The 13,073-nt window shown below is 40.0% G+C and overlaps 1 protein-coding gene across 1 annotated transcript; it reads right to left on the reverse strand.

Moving 5' to 3' along the window:
- Positions 1-1,212: 1,212 nt before the first annotated feature.
- ARF4 (ADP ribosylation factor 4) lies at positions 1,213-12,591 on the reverse strand. The gene is made up of 6 exons (XM_063411386.1): positions 12,264-12,591; positions 5,477-5,557; positions 4,875-4,984; positions 3,653-3,724; positions 3,007-3,132; positions 1,213-2,166 (listed from the first exon to the last, which is right to left on the reverse strand). The coding sequence occupies exons 1-6, from the start codon at positions 12,328-12,330 to the stop codon at positions 2,080-2,082; spliced, it is 543 nt and encodes a 180-aa protein (XP_063267456.1). The 5' UTR covers positions 12,331-12,591; the 3' UTR covers positions 1,213-2,079.
- Positions 12,592-13,073: the final 482 nt, after the last annotated feature.

Consider the following 13,073-nt stretch of genomic DNA (forward strand, 5'->3'; position numbering starts at 1 on the left):
CTGTGTAACAAGTATTGTTTAACATACCAGCACTACAAAAATGAACTTGTATTAGGGATAAGCTATCTCTTCTGAACAAGGTGTACCTTTTAAGATTTGACTCAAGAACTGCATTGCTAGAAATGTGCACATGAACAGGTACTGATCAAATGCATGGGGATATCAGCTTTGGTTAATAAGTAATCAGCAGTTCATTGAAGGTGCAGGCAAAACCCTTCTCACCTTACACTGTCTCCTGAGTTTCTGTTACACATTGAAGACATTTAAGGACTGTATTCAAAAATTATGTAATGTTCCCTGCTTAGCTGTGCTCCATACTTAGCTTGTCACAGTAACAGCTCCTCCTAAGAACATAAACCTCACTTAGAGCAGAAGCTGCCCAGGAAGGTGTTCTGAACCAAAACCAGCTTTAGTTTACCAGACCCTGTCACTGGGATTTCTTGTAGCAAGGGTAACCAAACCTGTGTGGAAAACGAGAAGCACTTAGAGTGGAACTGCAACAGAATCATGCTTTGGGGTCCTAAAGACATCCAATCAATACTACAGCACATTTTAGTTGGAGGGCTGAGCAATATTTGCTTCTATACAGCAGACAGGCAACAGAAAAATAGATTCTAAACTACCAATTAGTAGCAGCCTCAAAACACATTTTAATTTGTGCATTTTGAACTACAAAAGTGTAAGGGGACAGAAATATGAAAACAGAGAGTAGCAGTTGTACAGAGATGATTTTTGGGATTGATTATCAGCATTATTATAATATTTGCTACGTCCCTGTAAAAGCACTCAGGTTACCTTCCCAGCTAGCCACCAAGAGAATATGTGACTCTCCTGCTGGGACCCATATAGATTTTGACATGTAGATAAAACTATGAAACAGACATGCATGGTTTTCAGGCAGTTCAAATTTGTTTTATTACAATTTTTTAACTATTAGTATTTTCATATCTGGACATCTTGAAAGCAATTTTAGATTTACATCTTCAAAAGACATTACAGAATTATGTAAGCCCCGATGACAGCTACTCTACTTGCGCTGTATACAACTTGGTTGCCTCCCTTCCATGTCCCGTTCCACACAGCTCCAAACAAGTGAAAATCTGGGACTGGTGTTCATATTCAAGCTGCAGGAAAGCTCAGTATATGGAGAAAGAGTAAGTGATAATTTGCATTTAACTATTTCAGGAATCAAGAAGAGCATACACAGAACTATACATTTTATCATTTTATTAGGAATAATTCCAAGTGGGTTATGAAGAAACTAATCCATTGAGTTTGATGAATTTTCCAAAATTTCCTTATGAAGATATGTTCACCAACAAACAGTAAAACTTCAGCAGAACTATTATACACTGGGCAAAAATAGTCAGGCTGATACCAAAAAGCAACATGCAACATAAAAAAAGATACAATATAAAGGAAGACAATCTGCTGAATATTAAAAACAACCTCAATATGAGCTCTTTGCAACCAGCACAGAACTATTCTACCCATCAAATCCAATTCACACAAAGGCAAGTTGGGCTGACAGAACCCAAGGATTAACAAAATGTTCCTCAGTGCAGTAGATTTGTATAGTGTTTTAAGAGTATTTCCTTGGCTTGGAACAAGCAGTATTAGGAAATCTTTTTGGCAAGGGAAAGAAATAAATATATACAGAATGCTACATTTTTAAATCAGCAGACTGTCTGAGGAATGAAACAGGGCATCAGTAAACTAAGAGTAGCAGGGAGAAAAAAAAATTAAAACATTAATTTGTTTAGGCTCAAAGAGTATTCAAAACAGATCTTTAAGATGTCACAATAACTATATTCAGGCATTTAGGCTAACAAGGGGAAAAAAATCAGAAGATACACTTTTTCCAAGTTAAGGAGATTTTTACCCAAACATATTGCTACCTTTGCAACATGTAGCTTGGTAAACAACAATTGGCAATGAAACAAGTTGAAACGCTGTAATATCCTGCCCAAATATCAGTTCCAGATACTGTAATAACCAAGATGCAAACTAATTTTGTTGTAACAAGCCTAGACCACTTATATCAAACATGTCCCTGGTGAAAGAATAATCCAGTTGGAATTAGCGTTTTGAGAGTTCATTTGACAGCCAGTCAAGTCCCTCATACAGACCAGTTCCTTGCGTAGCACAGGTAGCCTGGACATACCACTGTTAATGTAGAACACAAAAATTACATTAAAATACTGGCAAAATGCAAGCTAAGTTATGACCGTATGTGACACGTGTGCATTGTAACAGTGTTCTTTAATTTTTTTTGTGACATAAGTAGAGTCAAGATTGAACAAACAGTATTTTTAAAAATTTTGAGAAGTACATGTACTGTAAAGGAGGTTCAGACATTATCCAGGAAGTTCAAACATTGGCCTAGTAAAGGCTACAACATAGTTTAAGGCATCAAGAAAAATACAGAACTTGTATTTGGTTTGCTTGCTGAAAACTACTTGTCTCTGAAAGACTGCTTTTTCAGATCATGGAATTATCTACATGAATGGACCTCTGAAACAGCTTCTATGGTCAAGATCTTAGTGTGTCAACACAGACACTCAGATCACAAAAGGTGGGATGGTTAATGTGAAGCAAACCTGTGTCTCTGAAGCTTGAGCAGATGGAATCTAATGCTTCAGAAGCTATGTAATTTCCTCCTGGAGGTGGGAACGCAAAATGCATTTGTTCTCCCAGAATAGTGAGAAAACAGGAAAGCCCATCACATACTTTGTGAAATACTGGATGTCTGTATTTCAGTGACAGACTGGACTGTTTGTATGTTTTCAGAAAAAGGTGAGAAATTAAACACCTGTAACATTGGATGACACTTCTAAATCACTTATTTTGAACAAGAACCTAAATTATGCATTATGAAGTTTAACAGCAGGTGTGTGCATCTTTCTACAGAAAGAGGTGAAAAATCTTTCCCTTAGAGAAACTTTATGTTTATGACATATAATAGAGAGAGAAAAGAGTTCAGCAGTCAGAAAGTTTAGCACTTACAGTTCTGTTACGCAAAGACTGAAGGCCTAGTTTATCTGTCATTTCACTGATTGCCATGGCATTTGGTAGATCCTGTTTGTTTGCAAACAGAAGAAGCACTGCATCTCGCAGTTCATCCTCCTGAAGCTAAGAGAAAAAACAGGCATGTTATTAAATTGCCTCAATTAATTAAGTCAATTACTTCAACAAATACTAAAATATATAAATACTGATTTAAGGATTGTAAACATTTTCAATCTTGCTCCTGAAGTGAAATTTTGTATTTGAGTATTGAGTGAAATTTAATCGGTATACAAGAGAACTCCTGCAATTAAGGAAGCCACCTTTCAATTTAAAAAGTTTAAATTTATGGGTACCTTGCTGATGAAATACTCTCTAGCACAAATCTGTTATTTCAAAATTCTTTTTCTGCTGCATTTCTATCAAGGTTTCACGAATGAAAAGTTCAGACACATTATTAGTTCTCTAGAGAGTAGAAATTACAACTCGGTGCACTATGTGACCCAGAATTACCAGCTGAATACAATACACACTGCACAGACTCCCTAAAACTTTAAAATCCTAAATCTCTTAGGAAACCTGACAAACATCCAAAAATAGGACAAATCAGTCTAACAATGATACTTCAGAAGATATTGATATTTACCATTTTCTGCAGCTCTTCTGCTGCTTCCTGGATTCTCTCTCTGTCATTGCTGTCTACCACAAAAATGAGGCCCTGGAGAAAGTTAAGCAGATTTAGAAAAAAACAATGTAAATATGCAGCATTATTTTAAAACCACCAAAATACACATATGGAATATTGTGACTGCTTACCTAAGAAAGGGGACAAATTTAACAGCAATTTCTGTTTAAATAATGCATGATGTGTGTCTGAACAACTACCTAAGTTTCAACTTCAAAATAAAGTTAGGGGAAGAAAATGCAGCAAAATTACATAAACTACCTCTTCCCCCTACCCTTTCACTCACTGTATTGAAAATCACAAGTGCTTCACTATCTCACATTTCACTGAAAAAATCTACACCCTTAAAGTAATGCCTGAATTTGTTTTAAAAAGTTTGTATCAAACAGTACTTCTTATGGCATCTCTGTTATTCAAGTGTTCTTCTTACACAATTTACTCTTAACTTTTCCATATGACACCCTTGCTTTTATCCCTCTCTTCAAGGAAAGAGAAATATCTTTAAGCAATATTTAGTAACAGGACAGTAATAAGGAGCTGCAATTAAGTATTACTCTATTCACAACAGTATGGTGGTGCAAGGTCCCTTTTATCTATCCAGACCTCTATATTTTTCTGCACCAATCATATGCATCATGCTGCACACAAATATCATAGAAACAATTCTATATTCAACACAACCCCCCCCCAAACAAACTCACTCCAGAAGTCTTCTGATACTAATAGGCAACTTATCTCACTACTTGTGAACCGAAGGTATCACATTTATCCCAAAAACTGACAGGAGTCACATCAGTGTGAAGCTAGCACTTTTCAATCAACTGGTAACAAGATATTTTACCATATTTTAGATGCTTAGCTTACTAAACCCACCGATTTAGCATAGTAAAAGCTGTGTATTTTAAGAGCTCCTCACAACAAACCAGTTGTTCTGGCACATTACAGAACACTGATAGATCCTAAAGGACTTGATCCTTGAGAGGCTACACTCACTTGAGAGGCTTGAAGCCTTTAGGGAAGCAAACTAGCTTCAACTAGAATAAAATCTGAGTACCTCAGAAGTTGTAGGAAGTAGTGAGAGCCTTTCCAAAAGAAAAAAACCAACTTTCCATATGTACTCTACAAAACACAATGAGGCTTTAGAAAATAGGACTTTTAACTATTACCATCTGAGTACTCTTACCTGTGTGTTTTGGAAATAATGCCTCCAAAGAGGTCTAATTTTATCTTGACCACCAACATCCCAAACTGTGAAACAAATGTTTTTATATTCTACCGTCTCCACATTAAAACCTAAAAATGAAGGAGTTTAGTAATTAGAAATAGTTACTTCTAGTGTTAAAACATAATTCTAACCATGTTAAAGATAGGTATTTCCTAAGGTACACTTCTCCCAAAGATGTATAAAATGGCTTATCAATACTGAACTGGTAAATCAGGAAGAAACTTGACTGAAGGTGGAAAAAGCATGAACCACTTAAATCCAAGTCCAAGTGTCTGAGCAAATCTTTCAGCCACAAACTGTGAGGCTCACAGTGTTTGGGGCAAGTGGTGCTACTCATCTGGTTTCTATTCACCTGTGCATCTGCTACTGGCTACAGTCAACAGCTGGATTCTGGTCTGGATGTCTCTCTCATCTGACACAGTTATGTTATGGCAGTACCAGACAGTTCATGTTTGTCTTGATTCCTACTCTAATAGCAAAGATAGCAAATCCCTGCACCCTTCAGAAGCTTGGCAGGTTTAGAATAACAAGAATAAAGATATAAGAACTGATGATCTTACCAATAGTGGGAATTGTGGTGACAATTTCTCCTAGCTTCAGTTTATAAAGAATGGTTGTCTTACCAGCAGCATCCAAACCAACTAAAAGGGAAAGGAAAATTGCTTTAGTTCACAAACCGAACTACAACCTGCTAATTTAAAAACATGTCATTTTTCATGCAGAGTACTAGGGGTTTTTTATTGGGAGCAGCTTTTTAAACACTCTTAACTCATTGCTGATAAACTACTGTATATTTTTCCCCATCTCCTCTACCAGCACTGAGAGAGAACAAGTTATGAGGAAAACAAGCTCAGTAAGACACCTCCATTCACAACCTACAGGCTCACAAGTTTCTAGTAATCTTCTTAAGTATTTGTGTTAATTAAGCTTTATCATTCACATTGAAGGTTTCTCCTGTGTAAATCAGGAAGATTTTAAAAGCCTAGCGATAATCTACAAGCACCACACAGTTTCTAACTGATCACACATTTGTTACTTCACTAAGCTGGGGAAGGCCTCAACCTCCTGCAAAGCTCATAGACCAACTAAAGCTGACACTATACATGAAAGACACTTCTCGTTCCTTATTCCAGCCTCACCTCCCTTTGCTAAAACATTTCTTTAGCACTGACAAAACCACATACATCAGGAATCTCTCATCATCCCTCCACATACACTACAAGGGCTGTAGGTCTTTGTCAGGGTGTCATTTCCATACAGTGAGATCCACTAAGATGCTTCCATCAGGACTCTCCTTCTAATGACTACTGGTCATTACAGATGATCTTCTGCACTTGAATTTGCTCTTCTGTTTCTAAAACAAAACTTAAGCTTGCTTTTCTTCAGTGTAAGCTATATGGCAAATATAGGAATATTTCCTTCAGAAATAAAATACAATTAAGCCAGAAAGACATTTTTTTAGACACATCAACAACACTGCAAGCATACACTGTAGTTTTCTAAAACTGTGGAACTGCTTATTGTTAAGCATTTTAGAACACATAAACGTAACTCAAAATAGAATTCTCTAAATTAGAACTCAATACCTAGCACACAAACATTCCCATAATCAGCAGGTACTAAACACCACAGCACAAAATATGTGTCTTTCGTCAGTAACATTTTGCCCAATCAAAAATATCACCATATCCTGGGTTATGTAACCAAATAAAATGTGTATTCTATTTCATCTGTTGGAACCAGTTGGGGAGATTTTTTTTTCCTTTATCTCTTGTAACTCTGGGGGAGGCGGATGCATGCCTTCTGTTAATAAGCCAGCTGTTAAAACCAGGGGGAGAAATATTCCTTATTTCTTCCGTGACCCTTCCTCCCTCCAGGGGGATATCTGCTGTTAATGAGCCATTAAGGCTCACCACATGACTGATAAAACTAAATAATTCCATTGTGAGATGCTCCACCCAGTGGAAGGAACCAAGCATTCCTACCTGGATAAAACCTGAGATTCAGAGCAGCAGAGCACCCTCTTTTCCACTGGATTCTCAGAGGAAGACCAGACTCATCTCACCGCCACTTCAGGATCATCTCTACTCCAACAGAACCACATCTGTCACTCCAGGAGGACTTACTTGGACTGCTTCCAACACCCTGGCTGACAGGGTGTCAGGTCGTATACCTTACTGCTTGCTTGCTTGTTTTTGTTTTGTATTACTGCATTTCCATTTTTAATATTCCTAGTAAAGAACTGTTACATCTATTCCCATATTTTTGCTTGAAACCTCCTAATTGCAAAATTGTAATAATTTGGAAGGAGAGGATTTTACATTCTCCATTCCAAAAGAAACTCCAGTTTTCCCTGACAGATAACTGTCTTTCCAAACCTAGACACCCCATCAAAAGAATTAATTAATACGTTTGCAAGAAACCAAATGCTATCCTCTTTTTATAAGGATAACACACATTCTTAAGCATTCTGAGTTCACTTCCTACTCTGCAACTGCAATATATTAAGTTTTAAGTGGTTTGGCAACTTGCCTATTAATAATACAACTGTTTCCTTAGCATCGGAAAAAAAATGGGATTCAAAATTACCTGCTTATTCAGAATGAAACCAAACTCTTGAAAAACCTCCTTCTTCTCAAGACACAAGCTGCTGTTGAACCAAACTAATTTAAAAAACCCTATCTATAATTGCCTTATATTCTAACAGTGTGCACAGGATTAAACATACCAATGCAGTTTCTTTGGTAATGTCATTGCATGTCAAAAAAAAAAAAAAATTTGTTTTAATTCTTAATGTCATGACAGCATGAAAGAAAGCAGGTGGGGTAGGAATCTACCATCAAAACCAAAGCTCCTTGACTCCCAAAATGCTCAAAATGAAATTTAAGGGGTTTGAGATTGCTATTGTTTAAGTGTTGGTCTCCTTCAGAACCACACACAACCATGAACAAAAAAAGTCGCAGTGCAACAGAAGTTACACAAGAACTTGCAACTCGTGAAACTTGTAAATGCCACAATTTTCCCCAAACCAGTTAAGTGTCAGGTCACCTTACAAAACCCTCTAAGCTGACTTCAGAACCCTCAAATACTCCACCTATGCTGAAAATCAATCTTTTTAAGAGCACAATTCTTGAAGCCAAACACTATTTTCACACAGCTCAACCTCAAGTAAGCACTTTTAGGACACGTAGACCTTCATAAAAACATATAATGCCTGTACATGATATGAAAAAGGTTTTTTCCCAGTAAATTAATAAGATAATTTAGTGAACCAATTAGAGTTACAACTACTACTCAAAACTCTTCTCTTACTGCTCCCCACCAAAAAAGTTACTCTGTTATTAATATAATGAACACCAACAAGATCTGTTACAACTAACAATGTAAGAAAGAGGCCACTGTCTACACGAACTGTTTGAATGTATTTGCATTTATACCAACAACACAGATAAAGAAAAAAGCTAATCTCATTCCAAAGAACGTACACAGGGTATCAAGATCCATTTGAAGACATGAGAGTTAAGAAATTAGAAACTAGCCAAGAACTTTAAACTATTTGCTATATTATGAGAATACTGCCCCAGTTACACACTCCATCTTTGTGCACCTCAGTGGTGCTGGCAGAAGGCTACAGTGCCTATGTAAGCACAAAGCCCAGACTTCGCTTAAATCCACTCTTACCCACAACTCTTGATTAAGCTGTTGGACTTTGCACTGAGGCAGGCTGAGTTGTGGGGTTATAGGTACGTGTTTTCTTCTTCTGACTTCACACTTGAGGAAGAAGCTTAACTAAGGGAAGGACCTTATGCAAATCCCCGTGACCCTATTTGCAAAAACTGCCTCTTTGGCCAAATTGCAAATGTTATGAAGTCCAAAGAAGCAAGCCATGAAAAGCATGCCCTCCATTCGTATTTCTTACTCCAATTTGCAACCTACCACCCTTTAAAAAAATTTCAGAGCATTAAATCACATTTAATCTTTTAAGCTGGTAGAAGTGTAACTATTGCTTTTAGTAACCCTAGAATAAACACATTTACATTTGAACTGGAACACTAAATGAGTCCCAGTAAATGAGCTACTGCCACGTCATAAACTTCACCAAGATTAAAAGCCACACTGTAAATCCCTAAACAAAATAAATTTCCAATTCTTCATTTTCTGTGATTCTACAGACTGACTGACCATTGTCAAGACCAAGGTGTAAGAGACTAAATCAAGGGTATAACATTAAGCAATTGTACTGCAAAGCACCAAGATTACAAAAGTACAAATGGGAAGCAGAGACCTGTATTTGCAACCATTCACCTTTGAACTAAATCAAATATCCTCTTCCCCTACCTGGAGAAAAAATATCTACAATGCTTTCAGGTGCTGCTAAAATCACTGTAGTTCTAAGCCCTTTACTCCTCTTAAAGAGTGTTCTATTCACAGCCTGTCAGTTGTGTTTCTAAATCTCAAGCTTCTAGTTCACTTGTCCCTAGAAACATCATCCCTGACCACATCACATCCTTCATTAAACAACTTCCTACTCTGATCCCTGGTGGCTGATAATCAAGCTGCCTCTGTTATCACAGCACAAAACTGCCTAAAAACTATAGAAAGCCAACAGCATGCAAACCAACTGTGGTGTAAAACAACACCCGCCCAAATAAAAAACAGCTAAATGATTACAATCTGTTACAGTGATACAATTCCCAAAGAATCTGACATTTTCCACCAAATGTATTTAATAATTACCTTTGTATTTGAAAATCCTGAGTAGTTACTACGTCAGTTAACACTTGCACAACTACACCAAGACACAGAACACAAAATTATGGTACTGAAAGGTGCACAGTGAATCGGTATCTTTTTTTTTCAAGGACAAAAAAACATCAGTGAGGAGTTTTACAGACAGTTACATGTACGGTTAGGACTCAAGTGTTTCTACTCTTAATGTCCCAGTTGCCTAATTTGACTTTCAAACATTCGACCCTATCCCAAAGTTCTTTCTTTTCCCTCATGTTATGCCTATTTATATAGAAAATACATGAATCTTCTTTTCATGCATTTCTTCCAAAGAGTAACTTAATATTTTTGAAAAATACTTACTTATACAAATGTATTTTAAAAAACCCACCAAACTTTCAGTAGCAGTATAATTAAATGCCCACTTCTTAACATAAATGGAATTAGAGAACATAAAAAATAAGTGAGTGCTGTTGGTAATAGACCCTGATGAGAAATACTCAAATTCTGCAGAACTCTACAACAGAAAGTCTGTTTCAGGAGCTAAATTAATTCTAATTTATCTTCAAGTCTTCAGAAACAGAAGAAAGCTGTGAAAAGGAAGTTCCAATTACAAATTAATTATCTGTTGATATCAACTCACATAATATTTTTCCCCTAAGTACTTTATCCCATAAAGTTATTTATTAATTGGTGATCTACATACGGAAACTTAAATGTCTGGCCTTGTACAGCCCCATTTTCAATACACTGAACATTATAACCTTGAGGAAAATTTTAATTCTATCCCAGTATTCATTCAGACATCTCTCCTCAAAGTGCTGATGTATGATGTAGAATACTATGAAGACATTATTTTTAGTGTTACAGTTATACACAGATAATGTCATATTCATGTAACATTCTGCTTCTAAACATCCAGTTTACATCCTATAACACACTCTCACCACAACATACCCCAAGTTCTACTCTCATATACAATCAAACAAATACAGTGCTGTTCTGTGCCCTGATCCAGCCCTGCATTTTAATACAAGGCCCTAAAATAAAAATTTTTAAGAAATACAAAAATAAACTCATTTGAACCAATTGCTAGAAAATGCACCTTCCAAAGCCATCTCTAACCTAAATTCGATCTGATTTCCTACCAGTGAAGAGCACTGCAAGCAGTTTAGATCTGCATGACATCACTTTCCTGTTTTCAGTACTTCGCAAAAAGTAACAGAACTACAAATACCACAGACAATGTCTCATCCTACATCGTACAGTCAAGCTCACTTGAAGACTTGACTTCATTCATTAGGAGTCGTATGAAGAATCTATTAGGAAGACAATTAAATCACCTCCTTGAAACCAACACATGTACTAAGTTGTATTGAAGACTAAAATTACTCCGATTATTTTGAAACGGATGAAAGTGTCTAATTTCAAACAGGTAAGACACAATAAAAATTCTTGGGTATGCAATAATGAACTTTGCCAACACAAAATATATGGAGAACCTGAAAGATTATAATTTAAAATAGCCGCACTACTGTGTCTGCTGAGCATATCCAGGCAGCCTTAGAGATGGGTGTGCCAGGAAGTTTCACAGTTAGAACCCACTCCCCTTGCTGGCTACATCCAAATGAGAACTTTATTGGGTTCCTTAGGACAAGCTACTTCAGTCAACGGTCATGAACCAAATTCCATTCACTTTGGTAACAGAATTTGAAGAAAATGTAGAGGCTAAGAACCGTTTGTACTTAAAGCTTGCAGGGGTGGGTAGGTGGGTGGAAGAAGGCAAGGAAGAACTCCAAGCAGATGAGGAAATAACCATGCAGTATGTGCTGGCTTTGACCTTTTGAACTATAATCTGAAAGTGAGAATCTTCAAGAGCCACTGCCTTCAACTCCTACACAGTCCGTTTCAAGGGAACAGAAAATGTCAAAATAAATGGATATTAAAAACAAATCATATGGGAGGAGACAGTAAGATTAAGCAAACACTGCAAGAGCTGCCTAGAGGGTTTTACTGGTTTGTACACGAGGCACAAAACTAATGCCCACAGAGGCTTTTTCACAAGAGTCCGGATATAGACACTACAGCTCCCTACAGCTCCCGAAAATCAGCCATTATACGGCAGTTCTTACGCCCTTGGTGTTGCACACACCAGGCTTTGTCACATCCTGCTCGCAGAGCCACACTGCCGGGGCACGAGGGCACGGCCGGGGCGCGGGGCTCGCTCGGCTCCTCGCCCGGAGACCCTGGCCCTGCCCGGCCGCAATTCCATCTTTGTTCCGCGCGCGGCCCGGCGCAGGTGCGGGAATGGGGCTCGGCCTCACCGTGCCCGGCGGGACCGAGGGGCGGCGGGCGAGGCAGGGAGGGGAACGGCCACACGGCGGGAGAAAAGGAAGGGCAAATACAGCCTGATCCCCATCCCTTCCCCTTCCCGCCGCTCTGCCAACGACCCCCCCGCCCAGCCCATGGGACGGGCAAGCGCGGTGTCCGCGTCCCGCAGCCTGAGACAGGGCGATTCGCCCGCCGTGACCCGCGGCCCGTCCCGCGGGCTCCCCTCCCCCGTCCGGCGGGACTCGGCTGAACAGCCCCGGCCGGTCCAGGCTCCGCAGTGGCCCTCACCCATAAGGATGCGCATCTGCTTCTTGCCAAAGAGGCGCGAGAAGAGCGAGGAGATGGTGAGGCCCATGGCGGCTCCGGCGGCGCTGGGCGGCGGCGGGGGAGCGCTGAGGGAAGGAGGGCGGGAGGGAGCGCGGCCCGGCCGGTGTGCGCGCACGGATCCCTCCGCGCGCGAGGGGAGACCGGCGGCGGCGGCGGGTGCTCTGTGACCGGGGACCTCGCTCGGTCTCTGCCACGTCACGCTCGCCGCGGCCGCCCCGGCTCCAACGCGGACACGATCACGTCACGCTCGCCACATCCCCCGGTCGCGGCACCGCCCTCCGCCACACGGCCCCGGCGAGCCGGGGACTACGACTCACAGCATGCGCTGCGTCGCTCTGGGCCCCGCGCTTATTTGCCGTCACCGCGAGGCACGACGGGGGATGTAGGCAAGCCCGCCCGCCCACCCTGCGCAGCTTCCGGGTCACGCGGGAACGCCGGGTGCGGGCGGGCCCCGCCCTGGCCGCCGGGACAGCTCGCAGCCGCCGGGCGGGGGGACGGCAACAGGTTCCGCTCCCAGCAGGCTGGGAGAAACTGGTGAAACGGATCCTCCGAGACGTTCCAAATGCACCCCAATAGCGACAAGGGCAGTTAATTAAAGAAACAAAAAACAAACCAAAACCACTCCCCTCCCGTCCGCCAAACTCTTAACAACCAAACCTAAAGAAACAAAAGGCAGCGCTGTGATATATTACTATACTATTGTGTATACATATCTCCACTACTACAGTAATTATTAGGCATCCCGGTCACAGCAGGGCCATGTTCTCACCC

This window comes from Prinia subflava, chromosome 14, assembly GCF_021018805.1.
Source record: "Prinia subflava isolate CZ2003 ecotype Zambia chromosome 14, Cam_Psub_1.2, whole genome shotgun sequence".
In the NCBI taxonomy this organism is placed as follows: domain Eukaryota; kingdom Metazoa; phylum Chordata; class Aves; order Passeriformes; family Cisticolidae; genus Prinia; species Prinia subflava.

What these genes read in the sequence shown, in the direction of transcription:
- ARF4 (XM_063411386.1), bottom strand. Translation starts at nt 12,330, where the DNA reads ATGGGCCTCACCATCTCCTCGCTCTTCTCGCGCCTCTTTGGCAAGAAG. An exon ending in ATTATTTCCAAAACACACAG is followed by an intron (nt 3,725 to 4,874) that starts GTAAGAGTACTC and finishes AACTTTCTCCAG; the next exon opens with GGCCTCATTTTTGTGGTAGA. An exon ending in AGTCTTTGCGTAACAGAACT is followed by an intron (nt 2,167 to 3,006) that starts GTAAGTGCTAAA and finishes CTACATTAACAG; the next exon opens with TGGTATGTCCAGGCTACCTG.